This window comes from Gossypium raimondii, chromosome 9, assembly GCF_025698545.1.
Source record: "Gossypium raimondii isolate GPD5lz chromosome 9, ASM2569854v1, whole genome shotgun sequence".
NCBI classification, from domain to species: Eukaryota; Viridiplantae; Streptophyta; class Magnoliopsida; order Malvales; family Malvaceae; genus Gossypium; species Gossypium raimondii.
Window position 1 is genome coordinate 7602544 of NC_068573.1, and position 12519 is coordinate 7615062.

General features: G+C 32.4%; 3 protein-coding genes across 4 annotated transcripts; all 3 read right to left on the bottom strand.

Moving 5' to 3' along the window:
* Positions 1–507: 507 nt before the first annotated feature.
* LOC105798306 (probable serine/threonine-protein kinase PBL28) lies at positions 508–4351 on the bottom strand. 2 transcript variants are annotated; one of them, XM_012628331.2, is made up of 7 exons: positions 3527–4351; positions 2769–2915; positions 2575–2688; positions 1647–1865; positions 1457–1572; positions 1121–1381; positions 508–1022 (listed from the first exon to the last, which is right to left on the bottom strand). In XM_012628331.2, the coding sequence occupies exons 1-7, from the start codon at positions 4095–4097 to the stop codon at positions 801–803; spliced, it is 1650 nt and encodes a 549-aa protein (XP_012483785.1). In that variant the 5' UTR covers positions 4098–4351; the 3' UTR covers positions 508–800. The 2 variants fall into 2 exon arrangements, with proteins under 2 accessions (XP_012483785.1, XP_052477392.1); XM_052621432.1 differs by having other exon boundaries at positions 1121–1572.
* Positions 4352–5548: 1197 nt separating this feature from the next.
* On the bottom strand, positions 5549–5962 carry LOC105797434 (probable E3 ubiquitin-protein ligase ATL44). The gene has a single exon (XM_012627414.1). The coding sequence runs from the start codon at positions 5960–5962 to the stop codon at positions 5549–5551; it is 414 nt and encodes a 137-aa protein (XP_012482868.1).
* Positions 5963–7060: 1098 nt separating this feature from the next.
* LOC105798307 (uncharacterized) lies at positions 7061–9951 on the bottom strand. The gene is made up of 6 exons (XM_012628332.2): positions 9803–9951; positions 8637–8915; positions 8442–8548; positions 8169–8301; positions 7809–8003; positions 7061–7704 (listed from the first exon to the last, which is right to left on the bottom strand). The coding sequence occupies exons 2-6, from the start codon at positions 8901–8903 to the stop codon at positions 7423–7425; spliced, it is 984 nt and encodes a 327-aa protein (XP_012483786.1). The 5' UTR covers positions 8904–8915; positions 9803–9951; the 3' UTR covers positions 7061–7422.
* Positions 9952–12519: the final 2568 nt, after the last annotated feature.

Here is a 12519-nt window from a genome sequence, read left to right on the forward strand (position 1 = left end):
GATATTCTTTTCTTCAATCAAGTGCTTCCTTTGAAGAGAATTCATTCTATTCCTGCATGTTTTATTCAACAACCTTGGTGCCTCATTTCCCAACTACTTTCTTTTGCTTTTTGGCTTTAGGTGGTGGAGGAGGAGACTTTGTCCTTTTCCCTTCTTCTTAGCAATATCAGCCTTGGACAATAAGGTTAGACATGTTGCAAGCCCCAAAAAATAACATATTAATATTATATATTCAAATAAACTATATTTTCTTAAAATTTTATGTTATATATATATATATATACAACAATAAAAATACAATATATATAAACAGGTCCATTGAGTCTTAGCTCGATTGGTATGGGCATTGTTACTAATGCAGGGGGATGCGGGTCAGAGTGTGCTGAAGCGCATTATACTTTGGAGAGTGGTTATTGATAGTTTTAAGCATTGTGTCAAAAAAAACAGATATGACTAGAACTTATAATAAGATTGATCATATATACATAAACAGAATAAACGGAAAAGTAAAAGCATTATATCCTGAAAATAGTATTTCTTAATTGTTCTACACATAAAATAGTTTGCTGCAAACGCTTTACCTTTATAACATCAACTAAGAAACTCGAAAAAAGAAGACAATACATATTTCCTGGTTAATCCTCTACTTTTATAAATTACATATTTTTTAGTTATTTTATTAATTGTCTCCTAATTGATCAAATAAATTCGTTTAAAGGTATATTTTTCTACTACATTAACCCTCGAAATTTTATAAAAAGGCCAAGAATTATAGATGAGAATTGAAAAGTATTGGTGAGTTAGGGTGTGGTTTGTGGAGTTGAAGCAGTGGCCATTGTTGAAATGTGAAGGGCCTTCTCTAAGTTGACAACAACTTGCTCCATTGATGGTCGTTGTTGTTTGAGTGATGTGCATGAGAGTGCCAGCTTGAATGTTATGTCAAAAGCTTCCATTGAGTATTGGCCTTCAAGTTTTGGGTCTGCAAATCGTTGTACACTCCCACCTCTTCTTAGGATTCTGGCCTGTCAGATTCAGCACTAAGCTTCTATTATACCATATATGGTGCTCAAACTCATCATTTTTCTGTTGGTATCGTAAACATTAGGATAGGGTTGCTGACCATTTTATTCAAGGGGATTGGTTTTTCCAGGTTCAAATTGAAAACCTTCTTCCCCGACAGGATCTGGAGCAACACAACTCCAAAGCTGAAAACATCGCCAGATGAATTGACTCGGCGATCGTTTTGATATTCAGGGTCGACATACCCGAATGTTCCTCTAACTTCGGAGCTCACATAGGTTTCCCCAATTTCAATCACCTTACATAACCCAAAATCCGACAGCTTCGGTTCAAAGTTTGGCCCCAACAGAATGTTTGTTGGCTGCAAAGTTAAGACACTAAAACCCATCATAACTTGATTTTGCGATATTATTGGAGAGAAACTACGTTGACTGACCTTGATATCACGATGAACTATGCAGCCTTCAGAATATGTATGGAGAAACTGAAGACCTCGAGCACTGCCGACCGCGATCTCCAGCCTCTTGATCCATGAAAGCACCCTGTCTTTCCCTGTTATAACCCATATTTCAATTCAGCGTTATTGACAAATGGCAAGAAATTGAACCAAAAAACAAGAAACATACCAAATAGCCAATTTGCAAGGTTCCCATTAGGGCAGAGTTCATATATGAGGAAGCAATGTTGTTTACTTGAACAATAACCAACCAATCTCACAAGGTTTGGATGGTTGATGTGAGATAAACTTGTAACTTCCCTCACAAATGTCTCCACCTTTCCATCCTTTATAATGTGCTTTATTGCAACATGCTCCTTGTTTGATAGTATGCCTTTATACACCTTTCCTGATATATATACATAAATTGAATTTATATCTACAACCATGAGAATGAGATGGACGAAATTTAAAATGATTATATTGTTTATTCATCCCATTTTGAGATATAGTTTTCTCGTAAGTTATTCAAGTTTGACTAAAAAAACTAAAAGAATTCGAATTTGATTTAGTCATTATTGAGTTGAGTTCGAACTATTAAGTAAGCTAAGTTTGAGTACCTTAATACTTGATTTGAGCAATTCTTGAGATTAAACCGGCATTATTTATTTATTTATAATGTGTTTTATATTAAATTACTACTTTACCCTTAATGTATATATGCTTAAATTTTAAATCTAAAATCTTAAAAGAATTAGTATAAAGTCTAGACTTGCATGGGGTGGTGATTAAAGTTTTTGTTAGATATCTGTTTAGTACGGGTTCAAATTGTATTACAAGATAACATTCACCCTATTTTTGCATATAAAAATTTTGTATATGAAATGAGTTTGAACTCAAACTCAAACTTGTGCTCGAGTATGTAAATCATATAAACGGACTGCAATAACCCGATTTTACTAACTTTTATAGTGATATTCAATCAAACTCAAACTTAATTTCAAGAGCTTCTTACTTTTCGACCTCAGGTTGACTCTATAGCCCTAGATCCAAGAAGGTACTCAATCTTGCAATGTTAAAAAGAAATAGAAAGCCCAACCAATCAAGCCAGTACTTACCAGCAGTTCCTTCACCAATGAAATTTGATTCATCTAAACTGTTGGTAGCAAAATAAACCTCTTTGATTGGGAATTTGGGACAACCTGGTTTCTTCAATAAAACATCCTTAATTGCTTCAAAAATATTAGAATTGAATTAGTTTAGATATGAACAATTGAAGAAACAACTGATGTTTTGAAACATATATACATACCATGTGTTTTGAAGGATGGTTTTGATTTACAACATGTCTTGGAGAAGATGATGACTGTAACAATAATGACAACAAACCCCACTATGCATCCAATTAGAATCCAAATACCCCTTTTTCCTTTTGATTTCTTTGTTAATTCTTCCTTCTCTGTGAACAGAAGTTGGATTAAATATATCATTAAAAAATTTTAAAATTGGTATAATTCTTGATTCAACTAGTTCATGTCAATTTTCGATTCAACCAAATTGTTCAATCCCATTCAAACAACTTGATTTTAATTATATGGAATAAATATTCAAATCTCTAAATTTGTGTTTTATAATTGGCATAATATTAATTTTGAGCGTTCAACTTTTATATTTTTATCGATTTGACCCTCTTTTTTAATTAATTTTGATAATTTACCTTTCAAAATAATTGAAAATCGCTTTTAAATAAAAATATTGGTTTGGCATGATATTATTTGTGTTATTTGTCACGTCAAATTATTTAAAATTTTAAAAATATTCAAAAGAAATAAAATAATTCAATATATATAAAGTTCATAAATATTCAAAAAAAAAGTATGAAATGCATGTGGATTAATATTTTAGTCTGAATTTCCATTAAAGAAACAACAATTCAACTTTTTGTAAGATTAATATCAATTTTAAGTCTTTTAAGAAAAGAATAAGGGCTAAATTGATAAAAATGTAAATGTTAAAGACAAATTAGTGATTATGCGTTTATAGTTTGTATTGAAAGAGAGAACCTGTTACCTCCATAAACGCGGGTGTTATTGGAAAGGCATTCATAAATCCTTTGAATATTCTCCTCATCTTCAACCTTAAGACTTGTTAATGAAACCAGCACCGCAAACCTGCAAATCATCGACTCTTCTAAATTCGACCCTCCATTAATGGATTCCCAGCTTCTAACACACGAACCACATGAAGCAAACCTACAATTTTCACTCAAACTCCGCAGCTCATTCCCCAGTTTTTGTTCAACATCGGCCGTCGAATAATTGGAGCATCCCCCACCACCCGATGTTAGCTTCTCCATCCCACAATCGAATCTTTTCATTGAATTCAAGCACCTCGTTTGCTCACTTGAATCCAAGAATATAAACCCAGTTTGATTTGCTCTAACCCCCAATGCTTTGAGGTAGCCATTGAATGTGGTTCCACAACGGTTTTGGTTAAGAAATCCACCCCAATCGCCATTCTCATTGCTTGAATTTGAGGCACCTTTGAACTCGAAATCAAGGGTACAGTTTGTTTTCTGGGAAAATGCAACGTTGACAATGATTATGAAGATGAAAACCCAGACATTTGTGGCCTTTTTCATGGATTCGGAGAATGAAGCTTTGAATGGTAAACATTTGAGATTTAAGGATCAAGTTTCAGAGTATCATATTATTTTGTTTGTCTTGTTGCATTGAATTTCAGATTTATAAAAAAGGTGATATAAATAAAGTAATGGAATGGTAACATTGTATTAGCATCCCATGCATGCATGCCGGCCATAGCCAACAAATCTTAAAGCAGAGACTGAGCCAGTTTTTGGGTTTACTTTTTGTGCTAATAGATCCTGTTAAACACTTCCTTACACAACACAAGACAACAAAACTACAGCTTGCCTGAGAAATCACAGTTTTATCATTTTTACTTTTAAACTAGCTTGTAAGACACTCCAAGGAATATTTCAGTTGGAAATATGAGACATTTCCTCACAGTATTCACCTAAAATTTTAATTTATTTATAGTCCAAGAAGAGACCCATAAGAGCACCGACTTCAATGGCCACGAGCTTAGACTCCTTACGACTCAAAACCCTACTTACTAGCATAGTAATGCTAAGTGGCGCAAAAAGGATCCATCTCTTTCTAGCAAGAGAAGCTTTTACATAACTTATCAAACATGACGTGACATCAATGATTAGATGATAAATTTAAATAGTAAACAAGTAATTCATAAATCATTCATAAATATTAAATATGGTCTTGTAGATAACCCAGTCATATAACATAATTTATTTATAAGTTCAACTCACAAAAAAAGACATCGGTGATAATTAAATCCATGAACACATAACTAATAACCTTACGCTTTACGAACTAAACTCAAAATTTTTCAATATGAGACCAAAACGTTAAAAGTGGTAACATAATATAGGTATATATGTCCTATTGCTATTCACGTACATGAATTTAATAATAATCAATTCAGTGAGACCTTAAGATGTACTGATATCATAATTAGTTTTAAGTTGATATCTCAATATGGGCTATCACATATTTTAAAAATCCTATAAATATATACATACTTCATACAACATAAACATTATCAATTTGTTAGTCTATATTGAATTTGTCATTAAGCAGCCTCATTCTCCTCCCAAAATGTTAAAGAAAAATTAACAAAAAGCTATGGATCATCCAAAAAGAATATGCGAAAAACAAGAAACCGTCTTTCAAATTAAATTTTAAATTAAAATTTCGGCTACTTTCACTATGATCATTCTTCACTGTGACCAAAAACCGACCACCGGTTCGACAAACAGGGCAAATGGGGTTCCTCAAGAACCATGAATCCACACACTCAGAATGGAAACTGTGGTTGCATTTTTCACCCATCTTCAAGTCTTTCCAAGCGTTCGGCTCGGTTTGTGTCGCCATCCTCGAACATGGTTTGGTTTATGTCGAATTTCTCACTTCAATTCTAAACATCATTGAAATGGCAACTTTCCCTGCTATGGTCCTCTGTTAGCTCAATAAAATCTTCACTCTGATGACTGGCTCAGCAACCTAAATCCGATTCGGACTCGCCTGAACCGGCACCGGTTCGACAAACGGGGCAAATGGGGTTCCTCAGAAGCCATGAATCCACACATTCAGCATGGAAACTATGCTTGCAAAGTGGCAAAAGCCTACATTTTTCACCCATCTTGAAGTCTTCCAAGCAGATAGCACAATCCAGGACTTGAAAACAAGTGCTGTTTTCTTTCTCTTTTGCACTGTAATCATAACATGAAAGCTTTTGAACATCGTCCTCGGACATGGTTGGGTTCGTGTTGCTATTGTTGTTTGTGTCAAATCTCGAAGGGTTACGAAATCGTCTAATGATGAAGGATCTGCCTACTATACATAAATGGACTAAAACCAGCACTCCAATGCCAAGAAACAGAAGAATCACAGCGATGATAATGCCCATTAACATAAAAATCTTTTATTGCAGGAAAGGTTGCCACAAATTACCATGTGATTATTCATAGGACAAAACAAAGATAGTTCAAAACATGAATCAGAGGGTGATCTGAATCTGGTCACTTTTTTTTTTTTTTTTTTGCAAGAATGAAAATGATTTAATGGATATTTTAATGTGGAATGGTTAAATTTCGTGATGGAGTAGGTGGCAAAAAATAAAAAAGAGACCAGGTTTTAGAGGTGGAAACAAAATCATAGGAAGAGTGATGATTCAAACTTTTATTTGTCTCTTCATTTTACGTGTGTTTTGACCACTTTTTGTTTCCCCCATTTTGTGCCGCTCTTCCGTGACGAATTACGTGCCCACCAAGTGAAAGTGAAGAGACAACTGTTATCATCACCGGACCTACCAAGGAAAAAATTTTGAGAAAATTCGGTTTACAAATTAAAAACCATAATTATTCAATTCCAACACCATTATATTTTTATTTAATTTTTTAAAAATAACTTTAAAAGACTTCATAGAAATTGCTTTTCAATTTGATTTGATTATGTTTAACATCTTTTTTTGGTATAAAATAAGCTTAGACCATGCCTACAGCAGCAGCTAAATTATTGCCTGTTCTTTTTTCTTTTTCATTATTGACTAACAGATTTCCTCTTCCAACAAACTTTTCACGTAAAATGGTGAACCACCAATTGATCTACTCCACCTCCATCTACCTTCAGCAACTTTGTTCCCATCCTCTGAACGTGACAAAACTTAATTTGTCCAGATTTTAGCATTGGTGGTTGCAGCATCCTTTTTAGCATTATTATGGTCCGTTACAGGTATTAGAATTAGTAAATGCTATAATGCTGACGAAAAAGAAATTTAAAATTAAAAAGTAATCTTGTCCAACATAAAGTCAGACTTATATCTAAATCCGACACTCGTCTTAGATCTGATCCAGCTATGGCATTAGCAACCATCCAAATCTGGTAGCTGAGAGAGTGACAAAGAGGAAATAAAAATGGCTATTTTATTGGAAACCTTTAGACTAGCTCCAATTTTGGTGACAATATTATATTAAAGATGTTAACATGCGATTACGACATCCACACATCTTAAACCAGCACTCAATATTGATTCACATAAATTATTTGGGTCTTTTAGATCTGCAATTGCAATCATAAAGTCACCCAAATATGTATTTACATACATTATGTAACATCTACCATAACAAAGAAAGAAGGCTCAATCATATTTATACTACTTCTTAACCACGATCGAAGACATCTCGATGATTCAAGAGGATTTACAAGGAAAAAATAAAATAAAAGATAAAACCAAAACCAAAGCAATAAAAGGTGACTGTGGTGTGTAGACTCTGCAGTCTGCACACTAAATCTCATATATGTGGGTAAATTGAAAATAAAAAAGAAGATAACATTACCTGCTACACACATGTATATAAGAACTCACTGTTAGGAACCAATAACGAGGCCTTCGCGAGCTATGTTTGTCACCCGAAGCACTGCTTGTGCACTTAAAGGAGAGAGTTTTGACTGACAAAAATGCTCCCAAGAGTTCATCTCTGGTTGTTCGGGTATTGTTGTTGAGAGTCCATTGGATTTCTCATATACAGTTTGCAGCTCTAATAGAAGGGTTCGAGCAGCCTCACGAGACTCTGGGAGCTGGTCACTAAGCTGTGATGCAGCTACTTGTATCAGTTTGTCGATTCCATATTCTTGAATTCCTTCAACACCCTGTCAAAGCCAAGAAGAAAAAATTATTTAGTTAATTGAAATTTAAATGTTTAATGTGGCACAAATTGGAATAGCCTTAACCGTTTCAGATATCATTTGCCTACCAGTCGTGGAACACTGCGACTAAAGCACATCGATGCCTTAGCCCGAATTCGTGGATTTCTGTTCTTAAGATAGGGTTGCAACTTGGGCAACAACGACATAGGGAAGACAGAAGTAGTCATGACCTCTAAAGCTCTCTCAGCTGCCTCACATACAAACCTTTTGTCTTGTGAAGACTTAAGAAGAAGCTGTACAAGCTGTAGCAACAAAATTTGCACAAATCAGAAAGGTAGGAACTTGTTCACTTGTACCCCAAAATGAAGAAACGTTCACAGAGGGGAAAAATAAAAAGATGGTAGTGTACCATCCAACACAAGCACCCAGACAAACGTGGCAGTAAATCTTAGAAATTGTGAAAGTACCAGGGGATCCAAAAACTCAATCAAATCATCATTATATGCACTGAAGATGTCTGCAGATGTCATAATTGCAGTTTTACAAACAGCACTTCTTGGATTCTTCAAGGATTTGACTACAAGTGGGATCAAATCACCCCTGCACATAAGAACAATAAAGAAAAATACATTAGTCAAATTAAATCCAAGGGAACAACTGACTTAACTGATGGAAAATCAGATTAAAACCCCATCCTCTAGTATTTCCAGTCAAATAATCATTCAAGAACTTAGACTTACAGCATACTATGCATTTCTTCCCTATGGAATATTGATAATCGGCGAACATTGTTGAGAGTTTCAACAACCAAAACCCAATCTTTGGATTCAAGTCCAGGTAAGAGCTTCTGATATAGGTAAATACCCGTATTAGCAAATGGTAGATCACCAAAAATCCAAAACGAAGCGTAAGAATTAGAAAATAGAAAGTTTTACCTCAAGACAGGTATTAACATCTTCTAGATCACCCAAGTTCTCAGACTCAATATATTCAACTTCCGAATTAGCTACCTCTACCGCAGCATTTATAGTTTCACCTCCGTTTATGCAAACAGAGGAAGGGTTTTTCTTCTGCAGCTCTTCAACATTTTCAATTGTGTTTCCATTGCAAGTCTTAGTAAAATTACCTTTACTAGAGCTGTCATTCTTTCTCTCGGATGCAGGTAAAGTATTGAGATCTCTTAGAGCATTCCCCGACATCATAGAAATTAAAGTCTGAAACCAAAAGGCAAGAATAGATAAGCATCAACATATTCAACTATGAGCCTATGACAGTGATAAACTATGCACGACCTTACAAATTGACAACGAAATAAAATTAATTACTTGGCTTAGAGATTTACATTGCTGAAAAGTACAGTAAAACATAGCAATCAAAGCAACTCTTCATAGTTTCAGTGCTTTTGCATGTTTCACTCTACAAATTTCTTCTCATTTTTAAAAGCTTGTTCCTATAATGCTCATTGTACGGCCTGACTGCCAAAAAGTTTTAACCCACAGTTCACAGATTCAACTATAATTACTACTTCCATTGCAAATTGCCACTTTATACAAATTGAACACCAAATCATAACCAAAATCCGAAAGCATTACACTAATTAATGACTCTGAAACCTCAATTCAACCAAATTTAGCATCATTTCACCACAGACAAAAAAAAATCCACATAAATAAAAAGTATGTAATTAAAATATTAATGCATAAACTTTTGCACAGGAATTCTTCACAATGCAGATACAATCAACTAATTAGCACAAATAAACCTAACTAAATCTATGTTAATTTGATTCAATACAAGTAAACCTAACTAAATCTCTGTTAATTCGATTCAATACAAATGAAAATCCACTAATTAGCACAAATTATGAAATTTCCACAACAAAATAATTTGAAGTAACTAAAATAAAAATCAAAGCAAGCTTAGAGATCTAGAAATCGAAAATGTCGTCACATTAAATTACATTAAAAAATAGAAAATGAAACTAAAAGCAAAGAATTATATATAAAAAAATTCGCCAAGAAATATGCCGTGGATTCTTAATTTTCTTCCAAAATTATATTTTCAAAAAATTACCAAAAAGAACTAGAGAGAGAAAGAGTACCAGTAGAGAGAGAAAGCAATGTGATCAGCAAACACCGTGACTTGCATTTAAGACTGCCCAGTGAAAACGGAGAGACTATTTTTTATATATATAATAATTAAATAAAGTCAAAATTCAAACGACACCGTATAGGCTATTTTAAAAGGAAAAACCGACCGAGGCCGGCAGGCACGAGTTCATTTATGGTTTTTTATTTTTATTTTTTTGTAAATAACACCCTGGGTCTTGATTTAAATAGCGAAAATGCCACTGTTTGATTTAGGCAAAACTGATTTTAAATTTAAAAAATGAAAACCTTTTAATTAATTAATTTATTTATGGTATTGTAAATTTTTTCAACTTTGACACTCCAACAATAGAAAGTGAAATCCTGAAATGATGCTTCATCATTTGGAAAGGAAAGGATTATCTCCATTGTTTTGGTATTTAATTAAATAACAAATGAAACAAAGATATTATTCTTTTTCAATCGTGTTGCCAACTGTTTGACTAAATTGAACGCATAAGGAAAGACAAGTCTCTAATTTTATGATGAGTATCCTCATACTGTCTCACAAGTTCTTTTTCAATATAAAGCTAAGGGAGCGATAGATCAAATGAATCTGATGTAATTTTTCGTTTGTTTTACCAAAAAAAAACTGAAATATAGTATGAAAATACTAATGTGGCATAAAACTATTGAAAAATGGATACATATGACATGACGTCCCTATTTCATATAATCTGCAACATCAAACATTATCTTCGTACATTATTTCAATTTGTATTCATTTTTCCAAGTTCATACATATAAATTATAAATTTATATTATATATATTATAATTATAAAAGAAAATTTTAATGTAACTCAATAATTTTTTCAAAGTAAAAAGTATTTTATACAGAAATGTAAAAGAATGTATATAAAATATTATGAATTATTTTATTTCAATACTTGGGCATAAATCTTTTTGTTATTCTTCTAGAAGATCACATGATTTTAATGTTTTTAAGAAGCAAAATCTTGGTAGTAGTTTTACATTGAAAATTAGTGTCGGTGCACCAAAACTTGGGCTGCTATTATTTGAGGGGGCATGAAAATATCCATGGGCCTCAATGAAAAGCTATATGTTTCTTTTCCTCTTTTTGAGGTCTTCATTATTATTTTAATTTAAGAAAGTAGGAATGATGAAATTTTAAAATTTATAAATATTTAAATTTTAAGTTAATTGAATTAATTTATTTAATTTTTTTCAAGTTTTGAGTTCGATTCAAATTGAATTTTATTTGATTTTGCATTCCTCACCCAAGTTGGTACCTCTACACTTACACTATTAGTTTGTGCTGACGTATGATATTGATGGACAATTTAGTTGTGACACATATCAGTCTCCCAATATGGCATATGACGGACTTAATTTAAAAAATTAAAAAAAAACTATAGATTAATAAAAAAAATATTGTTTTCACTTCAAGAATGAACATAGACAAATTGTTGTCCAAATATATCTAAATCTGGACACTTATTTGTCCAAATTTATTCTAGATATATTTTTAAGTAAGTTTATTTTTTTTACTTTTATAAAATATCTAGTTGCACTGGTTATTTGGGCTTTGCCCTATTATTGTAATTCACCAAAAATATCTTTTTTAAATATATACAAATAAAAATATATAAAAAGTTTATAATATTTTGAAAATTATATAAAATGTACAATAAAATATATATAAATAAAAATTTTATAATTTTATAAAAATATATAAATATATAAGAAACTATTAAATTTATAAATTTATAAAAATGTAAAAATATATAAAAGAACTAAAAGCATATCTACAATGAATCTAAACAAAATATTGTCGTGCATTTGAATTTGCACAACCATCATCTAGGTTCATTCTTGATGTAAAACTTTTTATCTTTATTAATGCATATATTTTTCAAATTTTATATATATTTTAATTGGAAGATAATAATAACCTAATATTTTATAATAAAAATTAAAACATATAAATTTACTAAAAATACATCTAGAATGAATTTAGATAAATAATTGTCCAAATTCAATTGTATTTGGACAACTTTTTGTTCAGGTTCATTCTTGATGAGAAAAGAGTATTTTTTTTATTAATTTATATATTTTTAAATATTTTTAAATTAATTTTTTGCACGAGTCATACTGAGAGACTGACACATGTCACCATCAGATTGGTCATCAGTATCATGTCAACATAAACTAACAATGTTAGTGCGGAGGTGCCAACCTAAATGGCGAAATATAAGTTCCAATACCAACTAGTATCACAGGCCGCAGTTCAAAACCATAACCATTGCACAGAGAGCGTCTCATGGAGGTCAATCTATTAAATGGGGTTCATTTAACCCACTTGAATTGACCTGATTTGAAGAACAAGTGCTGAAGTCCGTCTATTTGAAGCATTGGTGGCCCAGTGTAGCACTTATGGTAAATTGGGGCTACCTTGGTAAATATAGAAAGTAATTTTAGAAGATTGTAGGAGATTATAACCTGATAAGATTTGATTGTGTAATCTTTGGGGATTATGTAAATCCATTAATTGTAAATAGGTTTCGATCTCGTCCATCGTTGTAAAGCTAGTTGTACCATTGGGGGGAGCTCAACTATAAATAGAGAGTTTCCCCCTCATTTGTAATCATCCCATTGTATTCCATTCTTTAGTAGTGAACACTAATTGAGGCATTTACTCAAACACTTTGC